General features: G+C 35.1%; 1 protein-coding gene across 4 annotated transcripts in view; it reads left to right on the top strand.

Moving 5' to 3' along the window:
• LOC150092440 (transcription elongation regulator 1-like) overlaps positions 1 to 15637 on the top strand; it is a 291251-nt gene that overhangs the window by 248362 nt on the left and 27252 nt on the right. For all 4 annotated transcript variants that reach the window (XM_090415019.1, XM_090415020.1, XM_090415021.1 and 1 more), the window contains 2 exons: positions 815 to 1021; positions 11348 to 11505. In XM_090415019.1, the coding sequence (XP_090271145.1) occupies positions 815 to 1021; positions 11348 to 11505 (365 nt within the window). The remainder of the gene's footprint in view (positions 1 to 814; positions 1022 to 11347; positions 11506 to 15637) is intronic.

Below are 15637 nucleotides of genomic sequence, written 5' to 3'. Positions count from 1 at the left end.
TGAAATGCCTATAGTTTCAGCAGGTTCACACACTTTGCCTCGCCGGTCATCCAATACTATAGCGTGCACTTGATCAGTGGTTTTTACATGAATCGTCTTCAAGGCTGGTACGGCCACATTTAAACTCGGCAACCCATTTCTTGTCGAAAACAAAGGAGAAGAGTGCTCATGAACTTTTATGAACTTTAAAAGAATTTCTTTTGCTGTTAAACCTTCTTTTACAAAGAATTTTATAACTGCACAATACTCAATTTTATTCATTTCGAGGGATATAGACAACACTTTTGCTTCAGACAGTCGTATAAAACAAACTACTTGATAGAATGACTTGCAATTTCACATGGATGCTTATGACAGATGTACCAACTTAGGAAAAAAAAATCTGGCCGATTGTGTTGCCATCTATGGCCAAGAACTTTTCAGAGCACCCTTGTGCGTGCGCGTATACATATACATTCATACACACTATCTAGCTTTTCAAAATAACTGCTCACTGAAACAAAAAAGGGTTTCTCCCTCTCACTTGTTTTTAATAAAAGTATGGTGAAAGGTAATAAAAATAGTTGCAAGCACTATATTGGTAATATAATGCTAATACAATTTTGTCTGAAACTGCTGATTTCATTTACAAAAATCAGCAGTCTGTTCAGAACAAAGTTGACGTGTTGTATAGTTGCATCTGTTTTCGTGCATTAGACTTCTGTAAGGGTATATAACATAAACTGAAAACAGTATTTTAGAAATTTTCTGTCAATTTCATTGGATTGCTGTTAATAACTTATAATTGTCAGTTAAAGAATACATTTTCCTACAGGTTCGCAACCCAGATGTATCCTGGCGAGATGCAAAAAGAACTTTGAGAAAAGATCACAGGTGGGAAATGGTTGAGTCATTAGATCGAAGTGAAAGAGAAAAACTATTCACAGAACATATTGAAGGCTTAAACAAAAAGAAGAGAGAGAAATTCAGGGAACTTTTAGATGAGACTACAAACATCTCTCTTACTTCAAGTTGGAAAGAGGTACTGAACTGTAAACAAGTAATGTGAATAATTTATGACTACTAGATTATTTTTTATTTTTGTTATTTTAGCATCTTCTGATATCCTCTTATCTGCTCCAAGGATATAGGATACTGCAATAATCCAACATACCTAAGCTTACATTATTACTGGCTTTCCTTTAGCAATTTTTTTCTGAACTGATTTGATATTTGTTCAGTATCATTAGCTCTTTTAGTTTTCTAAGGTGCTGCTAACTGAATCTACCTATATTTTGGTAGATTCAGTTTTGTTTTCTGTGATTCTTTTGCAAAAAGATGAGGAAAAGAACCAACTGCTTTGCTAACTTTTTCTCTACCATTTTGCATTCATTTTTTTTTTTTTACCTACCTCTCAGATTAGCTCTGTTTACAAATATTAAGAATGTTGAGCAAAAAAAAAAAAAAAATAATAAACAAATCCTCTGATGCCTTTTATTCTCAAAAGACAATAGTTTGATCTTTTTATCCTTTATCATCTCTTCATTGGACATCCACAAATGCCATATGGTCACTCCGATGCTCAGTGATGTGCCACATACCAGTTATCGCCATGTAGTCCTGTTGTATGCTTTTCTGGAGGCTTCAGCTCGAATAAAATGCAGGACGGCAAACTCACGATAGAAACTCTTCATGTTTAATTGTAAAATTTTCACCCATGTGTCACATGTATCTTCAGTACATAAACGAAACACCAATTAAACACTAACAGAAAATTCTAAATGCCACCATAGTAACTAAAGTAAGTTGACAAAAACATTTTCCCAACCTTAAAAAAATTGTGTGTATATATGTATATATATCTGTATAATTAAGTCACGGTTTTTTCAATGTACTAAAATTTTCTGTCACCTATAAAGGATAGACATAAGATCTGTTTAACTCTTTTCATGTCAGGGCAGTAGTAGCTCACTCACTGTGAACTTAACCATCTGGTGAAGCAAGTGAAATGACCAGCATTTGTTTGTGCATGTCATTGAATGCACCACTTTTTGTAATGGTTCCTTCGATTGTAACTAATTCCACATTGAGGAGACTGGAATAGGTGAAAAGGAATGTTCTTTTCAACAGATATTAAAAAAATAATAATAATTAAAGAGAATGATATATTTGATTATTAGTTACTGTACTTAATTTACTAAAAGATATAAAGAATAGCAAATATAAGATAGAGAAAGAATAGGCATGAATAAAAGTACTTTCAGTACTGTAAAATGGATTATGAATAATTGTCTGCGCGGTTAGCCTAGTGGCGTTGCGCTTCGCAACCATATGCCTGGGGAAGGAGTGTCCTAGGTTCGATTCCCGTCGGAGACATGAGGAGCTGAAGGATCTTCCTCAGCCATAGCCCAAGTCTTGGGCGCGGGCAGTAGGGTTTTTTCCACCAGTTTATCTGGTGTTTTTCATCCCGAAAGCAGGCAAACCGGCCCCTTGAACACACAGGGATACAGCCAAGAATACCTTGAGGCATAGGAGTGACCATTCTATCCTCGTATTTCAGTTACGAAATCTAAGCATGCTTGGAAGGTTGTGGGCCTTAAAGGCCTGTTAAAGCCATTGGGATAGGATAATTTAAAAAAAAAAAAAAAAAAACTTATGATAGATGGAAAGGCTTTTTTTTTTTTGCGAAATGTAAATCCCTAATGCTATACTGCAGACACAAGAAATACAAGTATTATTGTATACACATTTTATTGTATCATTGAATAAAGAACAGAGACATTTGCAGTCTGGATAATATGTTTGTCAACAAATAGTGCAATTAGAGACAACTGGGATAAAAATGGCACTACGTAATGAAATACATCCTCTGCATAGACTCAAGGAAAACCATTTGTTGTACTGCCAAACACACCATCTAACCAAAAACAATTGTCCTAACATTTTGTCCAAATTTTCAATTACACGAACTAAGTGTTTGTTCGATTGCATTTGAAATTTTCGATGTCATTAAGACAGACCACAAATGCTAACTTCAAATGAAATTCTACTGAAAGAGTTGCGACTAGCATCATGCCATATAAACTTTGTGTCAGTGAGGCTGCCAGCTGTCTCGATGCAGAAGCAACACACAAATAAGTGGCAATAAAATTCTACTGAAAGAGTTGCCATTAAAATGCCATATAAACTTTGCATCAGTTCAGCCTGCCATCACTTGTGTACGATGCGCAAGTGATAATGAGAAGTCCCAACAGTATGAAAAATGTGGGAAACACTTCCTACCATTAACATGTTAAGTTGAAACAATGGAGCAACATTTCACAAGTTTCTTTATAAAGACATTCCATATGAAATTGGCTTTTATGAAGGATTTGTGTCTTCTTCCAGAGAACTAAGCCTGATAGAAAGGGCATGTTCAGCAAGTCCCAACTGTTCAGGCTCATGATACTTGATATATGACCTATGTTCTTTGTGAAAATATTCCAGATTGAGCATAATAAGATAGGTCACAAGAAAAAACAATTGGGTAAACACCTGGAAAACCAAGAGCAGGAATCTTGTCCTTAATAGACATGAGAAAAGTAGATTTTTTCTAGTAGGATGAAAACCAAAAAAAAATTGTTCAGAGGTTTAAAGAATTTTCACCATAATTTCAAAATTCATTACACATAAGGGATAGGAATATGTGTGCTTTCCTCTTGAGCAAAAGAGTCAGGAATTCTATAACTATTGAATTGCTTTTTTGATGAACGGTATTTCACTAATCCATCCGAGGTTAATTAAAGGTTTACTCATTTGAAGATTAGATAATTGAGAGATGACTGTATTTCCATTAATAGCATGTAAAATGAACAGACATAATATATGACCTCACTACCTTAGGTTGCTTTGCTGAAATTATTATTATTATTATTATTGTTGTTGTTGTTGTTGTTATTGTTCCGGGCAACTCCAAGGAGTCGACAGACTCATCGAGGGAGGCCCTAACATCATGTCAAGAACAACTATCTGACATTCACACAGTATCTATCATACCTTGCCTTGAACTCATTCATGGTCGTAGCACCCACAACAGACTCTGGAAGCTTATTCCACTCATTCACTACTCTCCAAGTAAAAAACCTAGCTCTAACACCCTTGTCAACCAGTAGTAGGCCAAGTGTAGTGTTTTATCTATTTTGTAGGAGCTGTAGCCATTGGTCAGGAAATTATAGAAGATATTTAACTTCTGTGGAAAGAGCTGCATCATTGTTTTTAGATTGTTGTACTGGTTTATGTAGATATCTTCCTGCATGTGTTGACTTTCTATAAATGGAAATAGAAATTACATAGCACTCCTACTTCTCCCTCCTCAAACACACAAGAACAAAACACTTCCTATTCCGTAAGTCCACTGTTCATCTAAAAAGATAGCCAAAATACTAAAATGCCTTCACACAACATTCAAACCACATGTTAAATTATCAACTCTGATCCACTCTCCTAAGGATAAAGTTCATACTCTGGCATATTCTGGAGAATGGGCTTACTGTGGACAAACAGGAAGATCTTTAACATCTGCCTTGGAGAACATGAGAAATACTTTCGCTACCATTATTATGGCAAGTATGGACTGGCAGACCATTATGAATATAATATGCTGTTGGATACTGCATTACACCAAAGTGCATAACTTTACCCTTACTGACATTGAATTGACAGCCATTATCATTTGTTGACACTTCTAACCTTGCAATCACCCTGTAAATACTGTATATCAGTAGTATCTCTGATTGATTGCTCTGCCTATTTTTTCATCATTAACAAACAACTGAAAATCTCCTTTTAGTCCCTTCAATATCATTAATGTGTGTGTGTGTATTGCTCAGTGACTACTGGTGTGCCCCTGGGATATACCACTGGTCACTTAAATCTGACAGATTCATAACCCACTTATCTAAGCCAATAATTTATATTCCAATCCCATATTTTCTAGCTTATGCAACAGCCTTTCATGTGGTATCTTATCAAATGCCTTAGCAAAGCCCTAAAGTATTACAGTGTATCCTTTCTCTTCAGTAAACCCTGCTGTTCCTTGCAAAGTATATTTTGTTTGTCCACCCTTTTCTGCATCTGAGTTCTTACCAACTTCTCTAAAATCTTTACAATTACTCTGGGAATACTAGTAGGTTAATAGTTAGACACACTAGTTTGCATCACCTTGTGCAATGGTAATATCATACATTCTTTCCATTCCTATGGGATCTTTTCTGAGCTAAGACTCATTATACAAACATGTCTAAGGCATATCCAGTTCAGATGAAAATTCCTTTAGCACTCTTGCTGTTATCCAATCTTTCCCAATTTCCAAATTCTTGTCCAGGTTATGCAACAGTTCTAGAACTTCCTTGTGTTGCTTCTTTCACATACCGCTTGAGATAGTTGTCTTGCAATAGCTCAATAAATTCTCCTTCATTCTTATCATGAGTTTTCTCTATTATCCAATCTATATTTGGATAATTTAACTCACATAATAATTACTAGTTTAGTACTCATCTGGGTAATTTGGCACTGCATTCCTTCATCCTGTTAGCCTCCATTTCATACCAGATAGCCCGAAACTTGGTGCCACACAGGAAATTATTATTGCTTTCACGTGTTTCTATCCTGACCGGACTCAAGTCATCTGATATCATTAGTACTACTCTCCTATCCCTTCTATCATCCTAAACATACTATTTCCTTTGTACCTGATTCCAGTTACGTCTGACTCTGAGAGCCAATTTTTGCTAATGCCAACTACTTTGTTTCTAATGCTCCCAGCATATGGGTATAGACTTAACAAGTTACCTCCTTGCTTTTTCTTATACTTAAAATTACAGTGTGTTTTGGGCAACTCCCCCCCCCCTCCTCCTCCTCAAAAATGCTTAAACCCAAAGTCCATCCATTCAATGGATTCATAGCTGTGCTCATTGACATTCCTATTACTATTACATCTATACATCCATAGTATTCCTCCCAGGATGATCATTTCCCTTGACTCTATGCATTAGATCTCATTCCAATAAATAATTTCTCTAACCAGCTGATGCTAAATCCCTTCAAGCACAGGCCATCCATCTTGTGCAAATCTTCTCTACCATCAAACTTACTCTACACATCCACAAACTCACACCCATTTTTTCTGCATAGCCACTGCATTGAATCATTGGATATCATTGCCCTACTTAACTCATTACTTTTACATTTCAGTAATTTTTAGTTTCTTGCATCAAGCCTTTCATATCCTCTCTCATACTGCATTTGTCAATACTTAACCACCATACCAGCTTGGATGTGTATATACATCCATAATTACCTTGATGCAAAGTGCCCATTAAAGTCATTATAATCTTTGAATATTATAGAAAAAATTAAATGGATACGAAGCATATATATTTGATTCATGTGGTGAGTTGGGTGTTAATCATTAGTTCCAACTAGCACTAATGTTGCATCCTTTATTTTTGCCCCCATGAAGCTCGATGAAACTCTTATTTGTGCTTAACTTTGCATCAATCACAAATGTAATTATCACATCACCATACCATATGCCTTCTTTTTGTTTAGATTTTAATTGACTCACCACTGCTTTCCTTCCTTTATTTTTTTTCACCTCAGTTCTCTTTTCCTGTCTTAGTTCTTGTAACGATTTTTCTGCTTTCTCCAACTTCCTGATCAATTTTCAAATTATTCCTGTTAATCTTGAAATTTCATATATAATTTTTTTTTCTTCTTTTATGCCATTAATATGAACTTTCTCTTTACTGAGTTCCACCATATCATTATCCTTTGCTTTCGACGCTGTGCTCGTTCTTTTGGGTTTTTGGCACTATTTTTTAAAAGATATTAGCAGAGGTACTGAACACAATAAAAACAGTAAAAGGCACAATAATATAGTAAAAATAAACTAAGTAATCTAAAAAATACTCAATAAATCAAAAAAAAAAATTGCGCATTTTACACGAGCTTCAAATTACACACATCTTCATTGAATATCCTTGAACCAGATTTCCACTATATATGCCACTGTAAATCCTCCACATGAGGAAACATTCATTGAGTAGCAGTGAAATCTTATGAGAAGAATGAAACATTATTAAACTATTGCAAGGCAGCATGTGACAGAAGGAACTCTACATCGAATAGTCTTAGATCTGATTACACAGTCCAACACAATTTTTGCTGACTTTTATATGAGACTTGTTTTTTACTAATTTGGGTGTGCTGATTTCAAATATCAAACCCATTTTTCTCTATCACATCAGGTTTTTCCTCTATGGCATTTTCTTTTTGCTAATTTGTAAGTTTTTGATATTTTTAAGGAGGCAGTACTATTTAGAGGATCAAAAAAAATCGATTTTTTAATATTATTTTCTGAAAGTATGTACTTTTAAAAATCTGTTCCTAACTTTTTATCAAGAAATTCGAAAAATTCTCGATGATATAGCCTATTATTCAAAGCGGTGCGCAGATCAGAATCGGAGCGCTCACCGCTCTCGCTTGTTAGTAAACGAATCTACACTTCTTCTTCTTCTTCTGCAGCTTCTCCCACTTAAGTGGGGTCACTGTTTATTATGAGTCTCCTCCACACCTTCCTGTCTTGGGCTGTCACCACATCCAAGTTCTTCATCTTCAAGTCCTCTTCTACCAGCTCCCTCCATCTCTTCTTTGGCCGCCCACGCTTCCGCCTTCCTTGCACATCCATCTGCATGACCCTTCTTCCCACATATTCATCCTCCCTCCTCATCACATGACCAAACCATCTCAACCTTGCCTCCTGTATTTTCGCTCCTAAGTTCGTAACTTTCACTGTTCCCCTGACATATTCATTTCTCAGATGATCCTTTCTGGTCACACTGCACATCCACCTAAAAAAAAAAAAAAAAAAAAAAAAAATCTACACTATTGACACAATTTCGAGTAGATAGACATGATGTATTTTCTTCACTGCCGACTAACATGCAATTGACAAGAAAAAAAAAAACAGAGACTTTATTGAAACATAAGCGCTCATCATACTTACACAATCAATTAACGATTGACTGATTTCGATCATTCTTTGTCTGCTATGATGCATATAGCATTCATTTGTTTTAGGCAGTTGTTATCGCCTACTTTTCATCACCTAAATGTATTAGGTCAGTTATCGGCCTATCTCGCATTCAAATTGCCAGTATGTGCCGTTGCAGGTTCTTACGCATTTATTCATTTACTAACAAGCGAGAGAGCGGCGAGCACTCAAATTCTGATCTGCGCACCGCTTTGAATAATAGGCTATATCTTCGGGAATTTTTTGAATGTCGTGATAAAAAGTTAGGAACAGATTTTTAAAAGTACATACTTTTAGAAAATAATATTAAAAAAATCGATTTTTTTTGATCCTCTAAATAGTACCTGCCTCCTAAAAACTATCAAAAACTTACAAATTAGCAAAAAGAAAATGCCATACAGGAAAAACCTGACGTGATAGAGAAAAACAGGTTTGATATTTGAAATCAGTGCACCCAAATTAGTAAAAAACAAGTGTCAGATCATAATCAGCAGAAAAGAATTTTTTTTTTTTTGTTGGCCAGTGTTATAGTGTCGAGGAAATTTCAGTTAATGATATAACTATTTTGCCTCCAGTTAGTGACAGTGTTCTTGCAATTTTGGGTTACACACTTGGGAAGTGCTAAGTTTATGAATGCTCCATTCAGAAAAGCATGCTGAGCTACAAATCAGGAAAACCACAAACTGAAGGATATCGACAGTGTATGGGAAGAATTAAAAAAAAAAAAAAAAACTTAAATGATTCAATATCAGAACATGTTCCTGGAGCTCGAAAAATAATTAAAGTAGGAATGAAATGGATATGTAATCTTATTAGCAAACAACTCTCATCATCTTATTCTTGCGAGTCACTTGTTAATAAGATTACATATCCATTTCTTTCCTACTTTAATTATTTTTTGAGCTCCAGGAACATGTTCTGATATTGAATCATTTAAGTTTTTTTTTTTTTTTTTAATTCTTAAAATTCTGTGGAAGGAATATCATGCACATAAGGATGATGTCAGTTATGAAAATTATAAGGAGCAGGACAAAAAACTCAACCCAAAGACAACCCAAAAGAAATCATTATGCTGCAAGTAAAAAGAATGAATATGAAGTATATAACTATTACTTAATGTAGATGGTATGTGGATGACAGATACAGAAGGAATTGTTCAACTAATGAGTGCCTATTCTGTTAAAAGCTAACAATTTGATGTATGCCAAATTGCACTTGCTGCTACCTCTTTATTGGATGAAGAAACTTTATCAGGTGTTTGAGGAGGGAGTAGTAGAGCTGTTGCAGAAACGTAATAGGAATTTAGCAATAGGGACTGATGGATATCAGTACAGATGCTAAAAAAAGTGTACTGCTGAACTGTCTATTCCTTTTACCATGGTATATAATTTGAGTCTCAGAACAGGGAAGATTCCACAGGAGTATAAGGGTAATGCAGAGACCTAGATGTATCCAACTATTGACCTATCAATATCTCTGGAGTGGTGTGAAGATTTTGGAAAGTTGGTTAGGGCTTCATTCAGGAAATGAATTGATAGAGAATCTCTACTTTGCAATGAACGGCATGTGTGTTTACTAAGTGAAGGTCGTGTTTTAGCAATTTGCTCACATTCTATAATGTTACCACTAAGTTAGACAAGGGGAATGGATACACCATGATGCTTTTTGGATTTTGTTAAAGCTTTTGACAGAATACAGCATGGAAGACTGCTGTATATATTGGAGATTATAGGATTGGATTATAAAATATCCATGTGGATAAGAGGATGACTGACTGACAGATATCAAAACGTGGTATATGGGGATGTGCATCTGCAAGATTTAAGATGATAATTGATGGTGTGCCACAAGGAGCAGTCCTTGGTCCACTGTTATTCAAGCTATATGTGAATGGCATTCAGAAGAATCTGATAGGTGGTGGCTATTTGATTCTTCTGAATGCCATTCACATTCAGAATAGGCAGGGTAATTAGGAGTGCAGCTGATATGCAGTACTTGCAGAATGATTTGAACAGGCTGGAATTGTGGGCATGTGAAAATGGATGTCAGTTTGATGTTAGTAAATGTAAAGTCATGCACTTTGGTGTGATAAGATATCCAGTGTCCAATTATATTGGTGGGATTCTTCTAAAAAAAAAAAAAAACTAATCAGGCTAGGGATCTTGGAGTTTTAATAGACAGGAAGTGGAAGTTCATGGGTCATATAGCAAAGATTGGAAATACAATTGAATATAATTGCAGTGTCGAAAGAGACCTTGACAGATAAAGAAATTATTTTGTCTCTTTAAAAGGCAAGGCCTTGATAAGAGACCTAACCTTAACTATTGTGTGCATGTCTTGATCTCCTGGTTTACATAGTGATTCCAATACAGTGGCGAGAGTTCAAAGCAGAGTGTTAAAAATTATATCAAGATTATGGAATAATGATTATGAAGACAGATTGAGAATTTGTAGACTGCAGGCACTAGCTTGCAGAGAAAGAGAGGTGATATGATTGAGACTTATAAACTTCTGAAAGGATATCAAAAAAACGAACTTTTCTTTTTATGGAGGGTGGGAAAAGGACAAGAGAACATCCTTGGAAGTTGATAATGAATATCATCAGCGAGGGGGGGAGGTGAGAGCTAGATTTTTCTCTCATAGTGGTGCATTATTGAAATGGTGCCATTGCATGTTGTGTGTGTGCAAGTAGTGTGAATGAGTTCAAGAACAGGTATGATAGCTGGTGTTGAGTAGTGTGTGCCCTCCTGCATTATGTTCCTGACACCTTGGAGGGTCCCTTTTAATAATAATATAACTATTCTGTTACCATTAAGAAAAATTTGGTTGAATGTTTAATTACTTAATTTTTCCACATCATAGTACCCGTGTATTTATTTCAGTGTTGTACTTTTGTGAAGTTGGAGAGAACACAGTGAATAACAGAAGAAAATATAACAGTGCAATTTCAGAAAGCTGAACATATAAATATAGATGAAGCAAATTGTAAAACTGCATAATTTAGTCATTTTTAAATCTATTTTTAAAAAGTACATATATGTTTGAACAGTAACACTGTTAAAATAATTAATTTAAGAATAGTAATTAGCATTATTACTTTAATAATTTTAAACCTGTGATGATAAATCCATTGCAGGTTGCTGTTTGTTTATATCTTGATCCATTTATATGTTTGTCCTTTAATATACATTTTCATTGAATGTAGTTAGCAATTTTAGAATGTCATCTAAGCTTCATATAATTTTGAATTGTTTGGTATGCAATTTCACTTACTTTATTGTTTCTATTTTTTTCCAGATTAAAAAAATTATTCGGGATGATTCTCGTTATGCAAAGTTTTCTTCCAGTGATAGGAAATGCGAAAGGGAATTCAAAGAATATTTAAAAGATAAAATGGTTGCAGCAAAGGCAGATTTTAGAGAACTCTTGAAAGAGACGAAATTAATTACACATAAGTGAGTGAAAATTTGGATATATCTCACTAAATACTTTATTACTAACTTAACTGCATTAAGCATGGTTATCATGATCATGTATTGTAGGTGGTATTGCATCCAGAATAGGCTAATTGGTATTTATTTTAGAGCTACAGAAAATGTTAAAAATTTACACACACACACACGGCTTGACAAATTATGCAGAACCTTACTCAAGTTCTTCTCTTTCTCCCCCCACCCCCATTTTAAAATTGATATGTCGCTATATCCCAATAAGCCAACAGGAGTTCCACAAAGTGACTACACTACGGTATTACATTTATGTTTTCTTCAAGTTAAAAATATTTTATTTAGAAAGTATCCATTTGTCCAAACTACAGCCACTCACAGGTGACAAAATTTAATCGCCACTGGTCGACTGTGTGCGTATGTTTGTGTGCATGTGCGCACTCATGCATGCGCATTACTGTTTTGTCTACTAGTTTGTATGTTCACACCTGAAGAAATCCAATGCAATTAGGATGAAGCATTGTGTTGTCAATTAAAATAAATGTTATCATTTTATTCTGGCATTCTACCTTATAAACTCTTAGTCACTCATGAACCTGCAAAGTCTGCATACTTCTCTAGTGTGCCTACATGGTGAGTCTATATATAGATACATTAGAGAATTAGACACGTTCTTATAGAATTTGTCAAAGGTTTCAACAGGTTAACGTTTTTACCCCAGTGTAAAATGTCTCATATTATCCCCATATTTATTGAATTTAAAGAAAAGTTTCACATACTTAGAGCATCTAGAATCTATAATAAAACAAAAATAGTGCTATTTCATGAACACACATTACTAACACTAAGCATCATCTTGGCATTTTTGAGAACAAAAAATTACACCATATTATACTTCAAAATAAATTTGACATTAATCTCTGACAAAATGTGACTTCCATTCTCTAAATGTAACTTCCATTGTATGTTGATGTATTCTTAGCCTGGAACCATGGACTAACTTCACTTCTGCATTTTCATAAGTACCTGAGTCGTCAACACCTTTAACGTAAAATTCACCTATGAATTAGAATCTAATGGTTCGCTTCCATTTCTGGACCTTCTAACTAACGAATTGGATAAATTAAAAGTCTATATTTCAAAAGCCTACACATACTGACATATCTATATGCCTCTTCCCATCATTATAGACCTCAAAAATTGGGTATTATTTCCACACTAGGAGAAAGAGCCTGGCTACTCATCACTGACAAGGATGAACTAGCCAATGAACTTCAACATTAAAAAAAAATTTCCTTCAGAATGGCTATAATGACCACATCATTTCCAGACCACTCAACTGACATACAAGAGTGGTTCCATAAGTTTCCAGCCTTACTAACTTTTAGAGGTGATAGAAAGGAAACAACTGTCACTTTTCAACATAATCTCCCTTTACTTCAACACACTTTTCACATCTTTGAATTAAAAATTTCTATGCCCTTGAAAAAATAATTTGTACTTTTGTATGCAAAATGGCCTACAACTGCATCTTTCACCTTATTCTCATCTGTAAAGTTTCTTCTTCTTCAAGGGTCTTTCTTCGGTTTCTAGAAGAGCTAGTAGTCACTATGTGCTAGATCTGGGCTGTAGGGTAGGTGTTCAATATCCTGGAAGCCAAAGTCCTTCACTGCAGGCTTCACAACAATAGCCGTGTGGACTGGAGCACTGTCGTGAAGCAGGCAACCACCACAATTCAGCATTCCTTGTCTCCTCGTTTATGGCTTGCAGGAGTGACCCCTCTGCACGTGATTCAAAAATTTGTGTACCCACTTTTTACGTGAAATCATCATTCATACAAATTACAAATTTTGCAAAACCAATATTACTTTCATTGTATGAATATGAAATATATATTGTTTAAGAGAGAAGCTATTCAATACGCTGCAGTTATATGGTGTCAATGGGGCATTATATCAAGCACTACTTAGTCTTTATTTGAGTTGTAAGTCAGCAGTTAGAATTAAAGGAAGTACAGGAAGATGGTTTAATGTTAAATCTGGTGTGAGACAAGGATGTACATTATCCCCTCTGTTATTCATTATCTATATGGATCACATTATGAAGGAAAGTGGTATTAAACCTGATATCAAAATTGGAGATATTAATGTCAGCTCTTTGCTTTATGCGGATGATGTTATACTTCTAAATAAATCCGCTACAAGTCTGCAAGATTCTCTAACTAAACTGAATAACTGTTGTAATAGGTTTAGTATGAAGGTCAGAAAGGCAAAAACAATGAAAATAGGCAGAATTATTGAAAATGTCAACTGTGTTGTGAATGGAGAACCTGTGGAGCAAGTAAAACATTTCAGCTACTTAGGCATGATTTTTACTGAAGATGGTAAATTCAATATAGAAATAGACAACAGAATCAGCAAAGCTGTATGGTGGGAAGTCAACTGAATAAATTCATATGGAATAAGAGAGAAATTAGTCGGAACACTAAATTAGCTGTATACAAGACAGTGTTCTAACCAGTTTTAACTTATGGATCTGAGAGCTGGGTCAGAAGTAAAACACTTGACCAAAGACTAGAGACCACAGATATGAGAGTCCTGAGAAAGATTATAGGCATGAACAAATGGCATCAATGGCAATATCATATTAAAAACAAGGATATTAGGAAAGAACTTGACATTGTCAGCATCCAGGAATGTGTTAGCAGAGCTAATCTCAGGTGGTATGGTCACTTAAACAGAATGGGCGAGGAAAGATTAGCAAAACAAGTGTTCTCTGCCAGGTTGGCAGGTAAACGACCCAGAGGAAGACCAAGATATAAGTGGATTGATACGGTACAAAGTGCCTTAGACGATAGAAATATAAGATCTGATAATGTTGATGTCTTGACAAGTAACAGACTGATTTGGAGGAAAATTGTAGACAGGAAGTTAGTAATGGTGTAATTTTTTCCATGTAGTACTATCACATCCTGTTTACCCCTTGAGGGTACATGGCAGGAATTTGATGATGATGATGATATTGTTTAATGTGTTTAGTATACGTATGATAAGAAAATATTGAGATGCAAAATGTCTTGGTTAGGTTTTAGAGACATGAACATGTATGCACAATTCCTGCTGTATATGGAAAAGGGATATATAAGTAATACTTTAAATTGTACATGTTTTGGTCATAAAGTATTACAAAATAAAGATTTATTGTTACATAGACCATATATTTATAACGTACTTAAGCTCTTACAAATTGTCTACCAGTTTCGCTAGTAACTGACTAGCTTTCTCAAGGCTTGCATTAACTCCCTCAGTTCAATAGAGCTACAGTACGCAAATAATCATATTACGCGTTTGCATGTAACGCGTGTTCATGATGCTGAGTAGTTATGTCACGCGAACGTGTCATCCTAGCTGCCTAACAGGTACTAACGGTTCTTTGTATTTTTAAACCTTTTTTGTACTATGCAAGCCTTGAGCAAGCTGGTCAGTTACTAGCGAAACCGGTAGGCAATTTGTAAGAGCTTAAGTACGTTATAAATATATGGTCTATGTAACAATAAATCTTTATTTTGTAAGTAATACTTTGTTTCAAATTTTATACATGGGGAGAAGGGGGTGGGTGAAATTTTTATCTGAACTGGTCTGCATGGATTTGATTTGGCTCTTCTATGACAATTACATGCCTGCCTGATTAGCCTAGTGGATTGGTTGCCATGCACAAAAGATACCCCCCTCTCTCTCCCCCAGAGAGGGGGCTTACCAAGTTCATTGTGAGTACCTCCACTCATACTTTGGACAAACCAGACTTTCTGTTGAAAAATGACTACAAGAACACCACTCGTATATTAACAACAAAAAACATGAAAAATCTGGTCTTGCTCGACATGGAGTGGACACTGACCCCAATATTCTATGGTCAGTTACTTGCCTTTTACACCGGTGCAGGCTTAAGTTTGAGCAGTTAGTTAAAGAGAGTGCTAAAGCACCTCTACACTGCTCAAATTTAAATTGGAATAACTCTATTACTAAGATTTCAGAGTCTCATCTTCATAAATGGCAAGAAATAATGTTACCCCCCCTTATTTTTTTTAAAATTTAAAACAATACTGTGTCATTTCATTATGTTAAATTTCATTTTATTTCAA

This window comes from Typopeltis vanoorti, chromosome 26 (genome assembly GCF_054136105.1).
Source record: "Typopeltis vanoorti isolate ZY-2024b chromosome 26, IOZ_Tvanoo_1.0, whole genome shotgun sequence".
In the NCBI taxonomy this organism is placed as follows: domain Eukaryota; kingdom Metazoa; phylum Arthropoda; class Arachnida; order Uropygi; family Thelyphonidae; genus Typopeltis; species Typopeltis vanoorti.
The sequence above is the reverse complement of the archived record's forward strand: the minus strand, read 5'-3'. Positions and strand labels throughout refer to the sequence as shown.